Source organism: Lepidochelys kempii, chromosome 23, assembly GCF_965140285.1.
Source record: "Lepidochelys kempii isolate rLepKem1 chromosome 23, rLepKem1.hap1, whole genome shotgun sequence".
In the NCBI taxonomy this organism is placed as follows: Eukaryota; Metazoa; Chordata; order Testudines; family Cheloniidae; genus Lepidochelys; species Lepidochelys kempii.
This window is the reverse complement of record NC_136402.1, coordinates 16583679-16596103: the sequence shown is the minus strand read 5'-3', so window position 1 is coordinate 16596103 and position 12425 is coordinate 16583679. Positions and strand designations below refer to the sequence as shown.

The 12425-nt window shown below is 68.8% G+C and overlaps 1 protein-coding gene across 1 annotated transcript; it reads left to right on the top strand.

Annotated features, from left to right (window-relative positions):
- Window positions 1-213: 213 nt before the first annotated feature.
- Window positions 214-11949, top strand: MED25 (mediator complex subunit 25). Its single transcript, XM_078849965.1, is given in 20 exon segments — window positions 214-416; window positions 1711-1883; window positions 2376-2421; window positions 2801-2925; window positions 3214-3312; window positions 3509-3590; window positions 3592-3630; window positions 3901-4057; window positions 4971-5101; window positions 5520-5613; window positions 5830-6031; window positions 7813-7942; window positions 8025-8110; window positions 8259-8316; window positions 8446-8553; window positions 9633-9821; window positions 10840-10914; window positions 11068-11265; window positions 11440-11632; window positions 11757-11949. Coding segments are annotated over 20 exon segments (2379 nt in total). The 5' UTR covers window positions 214-323; the 3' UTR covers window positions 11858-11949.
- Window positions 11950-12425: the final 476 nt, after the last annotated feature.

Sequence of the window (12425 nt, the reverse complement as noted above, 5' to 3'; positions counted from 1 at the left end):
ACAGGTCCGTCCCCTTCTCTTGCTGGGGCCCCGCCCCCTCCCCAGTCCCCCGCCCCCTCAAGGACCCGCCCCTTCTTAGGCTCCACCCTCCCCAGTCCCCCCCCCTCACAGACCCCGCCCCCTGCCGGCACCTCCTGCTCAAGCCCCGCCCCTGCCCCGCCCTAGGCCCCGCCCCTCCCCCTTCCTGGGCCCCGCTTCCCGGCCCGCCCCTCCCCGCTCAGGCCCCGCACGCGCCGCTCCCCAGCGCGCCCCGGCTCCGGCTCAGCCCCGGGCCGCGGCCATCTTGGAGCCCGGTGGCTGCCGGGAGCGATGACGCTGTTACCATGGTGACGGCGGGGCGGGCGGGGACCGGGGCGGAGCAGAAGGAGCAACTTCCGGTGGGGGTGGGGCCAGGCCGGAAGTGGCGGGAGGAGGAGGTGAGGGGCGCTGGGCGCGCGGCCGCGGGGGGCGCGAGAGAGAGGAGGGGGCAGGCGGGAGGGGGGATGGGGCGGTTGGGGAGGGGCAGGGGAAGGGGCGGTTGAGGAGGAGGGTTTGGGGGGGGTGGGGGAAAGGGGGGATGGGCGGGGGATGGGGGGGTTCGGGAGGGGGGAGGGGCAGGGGAAGGGGCGGTTGAGGAGGAGGGTTTGGGGGGGCAGGGGAAAGGGGGGAGGGGCGGGGAAAGGGGGGGTTGGGGAGGGGAAGGGGCGGTTGAGGAGGAGGGTTGGGGGGGCGGGGGAAAGGGGGGGTTGGGGAGGGGCAGGGGAAGGGCGGTTGAGGAGGAGGGTTTGGGGGGGTGGGGGGAAAGGGGGGATGGGGAGGGGATGGGGGGGTTCGGGAGGGGGGAGGGGCAGGGGAAGGGGCGGTTGAGGAGGAGGGTTTGGGGGGGCGGGGGAAAGGGGGGAGGGGCGGGGAAAGGGGGGGTTGGGCAAGGGAAGGGGCGGTTGAGGAGGAGGGGTTTTGGAGGGGCGGGGGAAAGGGGGGATGGGCGGGGGATGGGGGGGTTCGGGAGGGGGGAGGGGCAGGGGAAGGGGCGGTTGAGGAGGAGGGGCAGGGGGGGCGGGGGAAAGGGGGAGTTGGGGAGGGGCAGGGGAAGGGGCGGTTGAGGAGGAGGGTTTGGGGGGGCGGGGGAAAGGGCGGGAGGGGCGGGGGAAAGGGGTGGTTGGGGAGGGGAAGGGGCGGTTGAGGAGGAGGGTTTGGGGGGGCGGGGGAAAGGGGGGAGGGGCGGGGGAAAGGGGTGGTTGGGGAGGGGAAGGGGCGGTGAGGAGGAGGGTTTGGGGGGGCGGGGGAAAGGGGGGAGGGGCGGGGGAAAGGGGTGGTTGGGGAGGGGAAGGGGCGGTTGAGGAGGAGGGTTTTGGAGGGGCGGGGGAAAGGGGGGATGGGCGGGGGATGGGGGGGTTCGGGAGGGGGGAGGGCAGGGGAAGGGGCGGTTGAGGAGGAGGGCTTGGGGGGGCGGGGGGAGGGGCGGGGGAAAGGGGGGGTTGGGCAAGGGAAGGGGCGGTTGGGGAGGAGGGTTTGGGAGGGGCAGGGGAAAGGGGCGGTTGAGGAGGAGGGTTTGGGGGGCGGGGGAAAGGGGGGAGGGCGGGGGAAAGGGGGGGTTGGGCAAGGGAAGGGGCGGTTGAGGAGGAGGGTTTGGGAGGGGCTGGGGAAAAGGGGGATGGGCGGGGCGGGGGATTCGGGGCACCGAAGGGTACGTACCCCGCCCCCCCTGAGAGCGTCTCCTCCCCCTTCCAGCGGCCGGCGGGGCTCGGGGCGCCCGGCGGGGCGATGGTGGTGCCGGGGCTGGAGCTGCCCGCGCAGGCCGTGGCCGGGATGGTGGCCGACGTGGTGTTCGTCATCGAGGGCACGGCCAACCTGGGGCCCTACTTCGAGTCGCTGCGCAAGCATTACCTGCTGCCCGCCATCGAGTGCGTCCTGCACCCCCCCCGCCCCAGCCAGCCCCAGCCTGTGTCCCCGGCCACCTGGCCCCCGCGTGTCCCAGTCGCCCCCCGAGCCCACCGCCTGCCTCCCAGCCCCAGCGTCCTCTCACATCTCCCTAGGCCTTTGCTGGGGGGAACCCGCCCCATACCCCCCCCCCCCATGGGCAGGCTTTGCCCTGCCCTCAACCCCGTATCCTCCCAGCCCATTGTCCCCTCCTCAGTGGACAGCCTGCATCGTGGCCCCAATCTCCCAAGCACGTACTCCCAAGCCCTCCCCATGAGCAGCCTCCACCCCAAGCAGCTAGTCCCTCTGCACCCCCCCCCACCCGTAGCTGAGCAGGGTCAGCCCCACTCCCACCTTGGATGGGAGGCTCCAAGGGAAGTGAGGGGGGACTCTGCTCTGTGCCGCCCAAGTGCAGGGCGAGCAGGCTTGGCATCCCCTCAAGATCTGATGGGCGCATTCTACTTGTGTCCCCCCAGGTACTTCAATGGTGGCCCCCCAGCTGAGACAGACTTCGGGGGAGACGTGAGTGGGCGCCCTGATGAGCTTTGGGGGAAGGCCCCCAATCTCACCCCATCCACCCCCTGTACAACATAGTTTCTGGGGCTGTGGGGTACCCTCCATCTCCCCCATAGGAAGTGGGATTTTGGCGGGGCTGGGCAGGACTGGGAGAGCACCTCTCATTGTACCCCCATCCCCTTGCGGGTGCTAGAGTTTGGGGGGTGAGGCTGGACTGGTTTGTGGGTCGCCCCCCATCTCACCCCAGGCTCCCTGCTGGTCATTGGGTTTGCGGGGGGCTGGGCAGGTTTGTGGGGCTTCCCTTGAGCACCCCTGGTCCCTCTGTGAGCAGTGTGGGTGGGGGTTGTCAGGGCACTCCTGGATCTCACCCCGCTCTCCCTGGCAGTATGGCGGCACCCAGTACAGCCTGGTGGTGTTCAACACGGTGGACTGCGCCCCGGAGTCCTATGTGCAGTGCCACGCCCCCACCAGCAGCGCCTACGAGTTCGTGACCTGGCTGGACAGCATCCAGTGAGTGGAGTGGGGGGCGGGCTGCGGGGACAGGCAGATCTTCCTGGGGGGGGAGACCCCCTTCCCCAACTTTCAATCCTGGGAAGTGCCATGCTGCTCACCGGGAAATGTCTCCTTAGACAGATACAAGCCAGAACTCCTGGGTTCTCTCCCTGGTCCTGCGAGGGGAGTGGGTTCCTGTGGGTCAGAGCATTGGGGGCTGGGAGCCCGGACTCCTGGGTCCCATCCCTTGCTCCATGAAGGCTGTGTCTTGGGGGCCTCACTCCGCTCCATGTCCCTCCTGTGCAGGTTTGTGGGGGGCGGCGGCGAGAGCTGCAGCCTCATCGCCGAGGGGCTCAGCACGGCCCTGCAGCTCTTCGATGACTTCAAGAAGATGAGGGAGCAGATGTGAGTGCGGGGGCTGGGGCGGGAGCCAGGATGGCGGGGGCGGGGGGGGTCAGGGGCTTGGCGGGCTGCGTTCCCCAGCTCCCACCATGCTGTGCTACAGCTGTGTCCCAGGGCCAAAGCGTGGTATGCTGGGAAATGGAGGCTCCATAGCATTGCCCGCACCCTGTCTGTCTCTCCCCTTCCCCCCCCGCCCCAGAGGCCAGACCCACAAGGTGTGCATCCTGATTTGCAACTCACCCCCTTACCTGCTGCCTGCTGTGGAGAGCACCACCTACTCCCGGCTACACCACCGAGAACCTGGTGCAGAAGATCGGAGAGGTGAGGGGGGGGAGAGGTCTAGTGGTTAGATCAGGCGGGTGCTGGGAGCCAGGACTCCTAGGTTCTCTCCCTGCTCTGGGAGGGGAGTGGGCTAGTGGTTAGAGCAGGGGGGTATGGGAGCCAGGACTCCTGGGTTCTCTTCCGGCTCGGGGAGAGGAGGGGGGGGTGTAGTGGTTAGAGCATGTGGGGGAGGGGTGTCTGGGACCCAGGATGCCTGGGTTCTCTCCCCATTCCTCGGCCTCCACTCACCCCTGTCCCTCGCCTCCCCAGCGCGGGATCCACTTCTCCATCGTGTCCCCCCGCAAGCTGCCGGCGCTGCGTGTGCTCTTTGACAAGGCCACGCCCGGCGGGATGCTGGAGGCCCAGCCCAAAGACTTCAGCCAGGATCCCCGGCACATGATCCTCATCCGCGGCATGGTGCTGCCGGGTAAGGGGGAGCGGGGGGCTATCAAGGGGGGCTGGCGCCTTCGCTCCCCACACTCTGCCGGGGGAGGTCAGCGGGACCCTTCCCTGCAGGTGGCACTGGGGGGCAGAGGAGATGGCCTGGGGAACACAGAGCAGCTACGCTGGGCCCAGCCAACGCTGCCACGGAGCTGTCGCATAACGCCCGGGCGGGAGGGGGCAGAGAAGAGCCACGAGGCCGACGAAAGGGGCAGACTCCAGGAGCATCAATGAGGAACGTGGGCCAAGAGGGTCTGAGCCAACGAATGGCAGCCCTGTGCGGGCAGCCGACATTTCCCAAGGGGCTTGCCAGTGGGCAGAGGAGGGGTGCCCGCGGGCCTGGGGCTGGGCGGTGCCCCGGGAATGAACACATGGCAGCCCCACGGGCGGAGGCCACGATCGCGCCTGTCTTGGCTGGAAACTAGGAATCTGTAGGCTCCAGAGGTCACACTGGGGTCATCCCGTCTCAGCAGGGGATCGGAGGTCATGCCGGGGTCGCCCCTCCCTGGCGGGAGGTTGTAGGTCATGCCGGGGTCGCCCATTCTCAGCTGGGAGGTCAGAGGTCATGCTGGGGTCACCCATTCTCAGCTGGGAGGTCAGAGGTCATGCCGGGGTCGCCCCAGCTGCAAAAGGCTCAGGGGTCACAGCAGGGTCACCCCTTTCAGACAGGGAGGGAGAGGTCATGCCGGGGGGCCATCTCTTCTTGTGGGAGCAGCACAGGTCATGCTGGGGTCACCCCACATACCAGGGGGTCAGAGGCCGACAAGGGGTCAGAGGTCATGCTGGGGTTGCCTCCTCCTGGCAAGGAGTCAGAGGTCTGGTTGAGTCCCACCCCAGGGCCTGGGGTGCATTGTGGGGTCCGGCCTGTCCTGCCTGCTGACCTGTCTCCCATCCCCCAGTAGGTGGCAGCACAGCCTCTGGCCCCATCCAGCCCAAACAGGTGGTCCCCCAGCCACAGCTCCCCACTGCGCCCCCGCAGCACCCGCCGGCCCCGCAGCAGCCCCTGCCGCCCGCCTCCCAGCCCTACCAGGTACGTCCCGCCAGGGGGTCCCAGCACCGCCGCCCGCCTCCCAGCCCTACCAGGGACGTCTCCCGGGGGGGTGTCCCAGCCCTGCCTCCCAGCCCTGCCTCCCAGCCCTGCCAGGGACGTCTCCCGGGGGGGTGTCCCAGCCCTGCCTCCCAGCCCTACCAGGTACGTCCCGCCGGGGGGATCCCAGCCCCGCCGCCCGCCTCCCAGCCCTGCCAGGGATGTCTCCTGGGGGGGTGTCGCAGCCCTGCCGCCCACCTCCCAGCCCCGCCAGGTGCGTCCCCCCGGGGGGGTGTCCCAGCCCCGCCAGGTGCGTCCCCCCGGGGGGGTGTCCCAGCCCCGCCAGGTGCGTCCCCCCGGGGGGGTGTCCCAGCCCCGCCAGGTGCGTCCTCGACCGGCTCACCCTCACTTCACCCCACAGGCCCCCCCGCCCGGCTCCCTCAATGCCGCCCAGGCTGCCGCGCAGTCTGCCGTGGAGGCCGCCAAGCACCAGAAAGCCAGCCTGGCTGCGCGCTGTGAGTGGGGGGGGGGCAGAGGGAGGCTGAGGGGGAGATGGGGAGGTCTCACCATGGAGGGGGAGGTTGTGGAGCAGGTTCTTTGGGGGTGAGGTCTCAAGGTAGGGCTTGGGGGTTTCAGGGCAGAGGGGAGGGCTCTTGGGAGGGCCTGGGGGGAGGGGAAGGGGCTGGGGGGGTGGGATCCTGACTGCTTTCCTCCTTCCCACCTCCCTGCAGTCCCCCCCCTGAACCCCTTGCAGACGCCCTTCAGCCAGGCTCCCACGCAGCCGCTCCCCACCGGCTCTGTCCCGGCCTTGGCCCCCAAGCTGCCGCCCTCCTCCCAACCCAGCCTGGTCTCCACCGTCACCACCGGCTCCAGCCTGCTGACCCCAGCCGCCCAGCCAGCCCCCCCCACAGCCCGGGGCCCCAGCCATGGTACGTACGGCCCCGTGGGGCCTCTGTGAACTCTCCTCGGCGTATAAAACGGTCTTCTGAGCCCCAAAGGCCCAGCCATGCTACCAGGTCTATATTAGTTTGGATCTGACTATGACGGGTTCCCCCCCCCCCAGGGGCGCCACCTGGAACTGGGTTCCCACTGAACCCCACCCCGACCCACCAGCCTGGGCTGCAAAGCCCTCCAAGCCAGCACTTTCCCCCGCATTCACACAGGTAGGGACCCACACTGCAGATGCTCCAGCCACCAGCTCTTCTTCCGGCGCTTGCTCACGTCCATGGCGTGCGTGTGCTTGCCACAGGCCCCGGTGCCAGAAGTTTGTCCCTCAGCAGTTACCGTAGGGGTGTGGCAGTGGTGCCCACGTGGCACGGTATAAGGGGTGCCACCGGCTCCCACCACCCTCCCTTCCTCCTTGCCGGAAACTCCGACAGCGGGGAAGGAGGACGGGTCGTGGAAGGGGCGTGAGAACCGCCTCTCGAAGAACACCCATGAGGGAACCGGTAGCGGACTTCTTCCCAGCCTGGGGCCCCAGGGCAGGACCGATGTGACAGATACTCACGTCCTGCAGAGCGAGACTTTTCGAACGGTACCTCACCAGACAGACTGGGCGCAAAACGTCCCCTCATTCCATGCCCGTGGTGGATAAGGGCTGCCAGGGCGTCGCCCCCAAAAGACCCCGCTGCCAGCCCACCCTTCAGTATGTAACCCTAAAGGTTTTATTAGAAAAGAAAGAAGAAAGGAGTTAATAGTCAAAGCGTTCCCATGCGTATGCGTGGTGTCACGGAGTGTGGGGGAGTCAGGGCCCTGAACCCCCCACTTCCTGCTATTCACCGAGACCCAGCACCTCCAGCTGGCACCTTGCAGGGGGGAAGGGCCCAGGCCACCAGGAGACGGGGCGTCGGCTGTTCTCTGTGCAGACACCATCACACTGGCCCGCTTGGGCTCTGCAACAATCACACCCCCTTACCCCACTCCTGGATACTTAAGAATGGCATAGGGGAAACTGAGGCACCCACCCACTAGTCAGAGAAAACATTAAGAACATGCCCACTTCGTCACATGTGGCTTCAGAGTTCGTCTAGCAGGTTCTCAGCCGCGTCTGGGAGTTTGCCAGCTTGTTGAGTCCTTCTGGGACACGGCTGAGGCTTGGCTGGGCCGGTCAGTCCGTCCGCTGGTGGAGCCGTGACTCCAGAGGTGAGACGCAGGATCGAAGACGAAATGGAGAAGATGCAACTGCCTTTTGATATCCTTTGCCACATGGCTTGTGCTTCCTCTGTCCCAAATGAAAGCTTCACGGCACGCGGCCTGGGAGAGTCGCCTGCGCCCGGGCTTGTCCGGCACGGCCTCCTGCCTCCTGGGCGTAGCCCCCAGGCTTCTCTCAGTGGGTTCATTGTGTGGCTGGTAGGGGCGGTGCCAAGGCCAGTCTGTCTGGGGGGTCGCTCAGTCACCGTACGATGAGTGTATCGTATACAGCAGCTCAGCCTTTTCCCACCGATACCTCCCACGGCATAGCTAGGGCGAGATCGATAGCCACACTATTCTCAACAGTCAGCCAGATTCCTTACAACCTCACAGCCCTGTCTCCTCCGGGGGGCGCCGGGTCCCACCCGCCCCAGGCGAGACTGGCTGGCTCAGGGGGGCAGGGAATGGGGCATGGGGCCTTTCCCCTCTAGGGGGTGCTGGCTCCAGGGCAGGGGACTGGCTGTCTCTAGGGGGCAGGCACCTGGGCCAGGTCTGACCATGCTCTCCCTCCCCCAGCCTAGCAGTGTGGCCCCCAGCACTGTGAGCGTGGCCCCGCCGGCGGCCCCCCAGCTGGGGGCGGCCCAGCTGCCCGGGGCCCAGCAGTCGGTCACCAACAAGGTGCTGGCCTGGAACGGTGTGCTGGAGTGGCAGGAGGTGAGAGCCCGCCCCTGGGGAGGTGGGGGGGGAGCCGTGACCCAGCCCCTCTGACCCCCCACTTCCCCCCTAATATCTGCAGAAGCCCAAACCGGCCTCAGTGGACTCCAGCACCAAACTGACCCGGTCGCTGCCCTGCCAGGTGTACGTCAATCCTGGGGAGAACCTGTGAGTGCTTGGGGGGGGAGGTGTCTGTGTCTGGGGGGAGGCTGGAGGGGGGAGGGCGGGGTACAGCTGAGGGTGTGGCTGCAGGGGTAATGCCTGGGGGTGCCTTTCCCCAGTTACTGACTCCCTCTTCTGCCCCAATCCCCAGCAGGAAAACGGACCAGTGGCCCCAGAAGTTGATCATGCAGCTCATCCCGCAGCAGTTGCTGGTAAGGGCTGGGGGCCGGGCTGGGTCTCTAACCCCCCTCCCTGCTGGCCGTGGGGGAGGGGATGAGCTAGGACTCTAATACTCTGAGATAGCGCGTGTGCTGTGTCTCTAACCCCCCCTCTCCCCACAGACCACGCTGGGCCCCCTGTTCCGCAATTCCCGCATGGTGCAATTCCACTTCACCAACAAGGACCTGGAGTCGCTCAAGGGGCTTTACCGCATCATGGGCAACGGCTTCGTAAGGCTGGCCCCTGCCCCCCCCCGATCCTCCCCAGCCCCCCGGGATCCCCCTCACCATGTCCGGAACTCCCCCACTGCATCATGGGCAACGGCTTCGTAAGGCTGGCCCCTGCCCCCCCCCATCCTCCCCAGCCCCCCGGGATCCCCATCACCATGTCCGGAACCCCCCCACCGCATCATGGGCAACGGCTTCGTAAGGCTGGCCCCTGCCCCCCCCCGATCCTCCCCAGCCCCCCGGGATCCCCCTCATCATGTCCGGAACCCCCCCACCGCATCATGGGCAACGGCTTCGTAAGGCTGGCCCCTGCCCCCCCCCCGATCCTCCCCAGCCCCCTGGGATCCCCCTCATCATGTCCGGAACCCCCCCACCGCATCATGGGCAACGGCTTCGTAAGGCTGGCCCCTGCCCCCCCCCCGATCCTCCCCAGCCCCCCGGGATCCCCCTCACCATGTCCGGAACCCCCCCACCGCATCATGGGCAACGGCTTCGTAAGGCTGGGCCCCCCAGTGGGAGTCTGGCAGCTGGCACCGCTCCACCTTCCCAGCCCAGAGTGACCTGGCCCCCAGAACAACCCAGCACTGGGGCAGGCTCTGTGAGCATTTGCCCCCCTACCTTTGGGGGTGGGGTCAGGCTGGGGGCATGGCCTGAGTCCCTGCTGTGTGCACTTTGCCCACACCATCCTTGTGAGGGGGCGTGGCCTGTCCTGGGGGCATGGCCTGATGCGGTGCCCCCCCGGGCGAGCTGCAAGGGGGCGCGGCCTGTCCTGGGGGCATGGCCTGATGCGGTGCCCCCCCAGGCGAGCTGCGAGGGGCCTGACATGGTGTCCTCCCCCGGTGGGCTGCGAGGGGCGTGGCCTGTCCTGGCGGGGGTCTGACATGGCGCCCCCCCAGGCAGGCTGCAAGGGGGCGTGGCCTGTCCTGGGGCAGGGTCTGACATGGCGCCCCCACCCCGGCGGGCTGCGAGGGGGCGTGGCCTGTCCTGGCGGGGGTCTGACACGGTGTCCTCCCCCGGCGGGCTGCGAGGGGGCGTGGCCTGTCCTGGCGGGGGTCTGACACGGCGCCCCCCTCCCCCCCCAGGCGGGCTGCGTGCACTTCCCCCACACGGCGCCCTGCGACGTCCGGGTGCTGATGCTGCTCTACTCCTCCAAGAAGAAAATCTTCATGGGGCTGATTCCCTACGACCAGAGCGGCTTCGTCAACGGCATCCGGCAGGTCATCACCAACCACAAGCAGGTGCAGCAGCAGAAGATCGAGCAGCAGCGGAGCGTAAGGGACCCCCCCCCCGAACCCCGACCCCGCCGTCCCCCTCTCCCTGAACCCCGATCCCCCTGAACCCCATCCCCTGCCCGGTTCCTGAATCCCGTCCCCCTGCCCCAACCCTGAACCCCGACCCCCCAGTCTCCCCAACCCTGAACCCCATCCCCCTCCTGGTTCCTGAACCCCGACCCCCCGTCCCCCCTCCCTGAACCCCGATCCCCCTGAACCCCATCCCCCGCCCAGTTCCTGAATCCCATCCCCCTGCCCCAACCCTGAACCCCGACCCCCCAGTCCCCCCAACCCTGAACCCCATCCCCCTCCTGGTTCCTGAACCCCGACCCCCCCGTCCCCCCTCCCTGAACCCCATCCCCCGCCCGGTTCCTGAATCCCGTCCCCCTGCCCCGTCCCTGAACCCTGACCCCCCCGTCCCCCCAACCCTGAACCCCAGCCCCTGCCCGGTTCCTGAAACCCGTCCCCCCCCGTCCCTGAACCCCCGCCCTGTCCCTGAACCTTCACCCCTGCCCCAAATGCCCATCCCCCGCTCCTGAACCCTGCCCTACCCCTGAATCCTGACCCCTGTCCCCCCGCCCAGCCTGGAGGGTCCCCTCCCCTTCCAGGGCCTGGCAGCACCCCCCTCCCCCCCATGACCCCAGACACACCCTGGCCTGGATCAGCCCCCCTGACTTCTCGAGGCCAGGCTGGGGGCTGTGCCCTGGCCACCCCTCCCTACTCCTGCTCCCCCAGCAGCCTCTCTCCTCTCTCTCCCCAGCAGCTGGGGGGCTCCGCGCCAGTGCCCAACGCCCAGCCCTTCCTGGCCAAGCAGCCGGGGGCCCTGCCTGGGGCCCAGGGGGGGCAGCAGCAGGTAAGGGGGGGCAGCGCACCGGGCTGGGGAGGATGCTGTCTGGGGCCGCCAGGCGTCTTGAGGGTGGCCGATCGTGTTGCGGGTGGCCTGGGGGGCAGGAGGGTCCTGGCAGGGTTTGGGGGTGCGGCCCCCCGCTGCCGCTCTCACCTGTCCCATCCCCCCCAGATGGCCGGCCCGCAGGTGAGCCCCGCCATGGCCCCAGTTCCCATCATGGACGACCAGCAGCGGCAGCAAAGTCTGGTGAGTTTCTGCGTGGGGAGGGGGTGTTCCCCCATGGATGGGACCCGGGGGGGGGGGGCAGAGGGGGGGTGTTGCTCAGCCCTAGTGTGTGGCAGGAGGGGGAGGAGTCACGGGCGGGGGCGGGGAGCTGGCTGACCCCTCCCCCGCTCTCAGTTGCAGCTCCGGGTGCAGCAGCAGGCAGCAGCCACGCAGCAGCAGCCGCCGCCGGGGCCCCCGGCTGCCCCCCCGCCCCCCTCGGCCCCCGGCCCCCCCCAGGCTGGGCCGCAGCCCACGCAGGGGGGGCCCCTGCTGCGACCCCAGAACCCGGGCGCCAACCCCCAGCTCCGCAGCCTTCTGCTCAGCCAGCAGCCGGTGAGTAACCCCCCCCAAACCTGGCAGCTCCCCACCCCCATGGCACCGGCCTCCCCCCACATCGCCAGCCCCCTGATACTGCCGGCATCCCACCTCGGGAGCCAGGGGGGCCCATACAGCATGGGGGGGATGTCAGCTCCCCCCTCCCAACCCCTCTCTCTGGTTTCTTCATAGCCCCAGCCTGGAGTCCCGCAGGCCCAGCAGCCTTTGCATCACCTGCAGCAGCCGTCCCAGGGGCTGCTGCCCCATCAGGCCATGGGGCAGGCTATGGGGCAGCAGCCGCTGCAGCTCCCTGGCCAGCCACTTATGCACCAGGCGCCCGGGCAGCAATGGCCGGGCCAGCTGGCCCCCCGGGCCCCACTGCCAGGTAAGGGGGGAGTGGGGTCTGAACAGTCCCCCCAATCCTGTCCCAGCACCAGGTGAGGGGTCCCCCATGTACCCAGTCTTCCCCCGTGCCCCACAGGTCCCCAGCATCTGTCTCCTCTCCCCAGGTCAGATGCTGATGCCCCCGGGGCCCCGGGGCCCAGGCCCCCAGCCTGGCCTGCAGCCACCCAGCGTCATGGAAGACGACATCCTCATGGACCTGATCTGAGAGCAGCGCCCCCTGTGTGTGGGGGGGGACGCTGTACCTGTCAATAAACCTCGGGCTGCCCTTGCCCCCCTCTGCTGCCTGCTGGGAGAGAACCCAGGAGTCCTAGCGCCTTGTTTCCTTACTAGCCACACAGTGGCGCCAGGCTGCTCACTGACCTGCACCTCCCCTCCCCCTTTCCAGGGAGGGAACCCAGGAGTCCTGGCTTCCTGCCTCAGAGTGGGGGGAGCCCAGCTCCACCCCCCCCCCCCCCCAGCATTTGGTGTTGCCCCTTTCACACCTGCAGAGACAGCCTCACCCATCGTGCTGTGTGGCTGCAGGCCCCCCCCTGCACATCCCGGGGGGGGGGGGGGAGAGAGAGAATCAGGCCAGCACCAGGCTCCACCCCCTCCCAGGGGCAGTGCACACAGCAGGCCATGCCCCCCTAGAGACCCCACCCCCAAAAGGTGGGTGGGGGGGCAGGTAAATGCTCACAGAGCTTGGGGCGTGGGGGGGTACCAGGTGGTCACTGCAGGAGAAATCCCTGTGCCCCTGCCCTCTGCCTTCTCCAATAAGACGGGGGGAGTGGGGG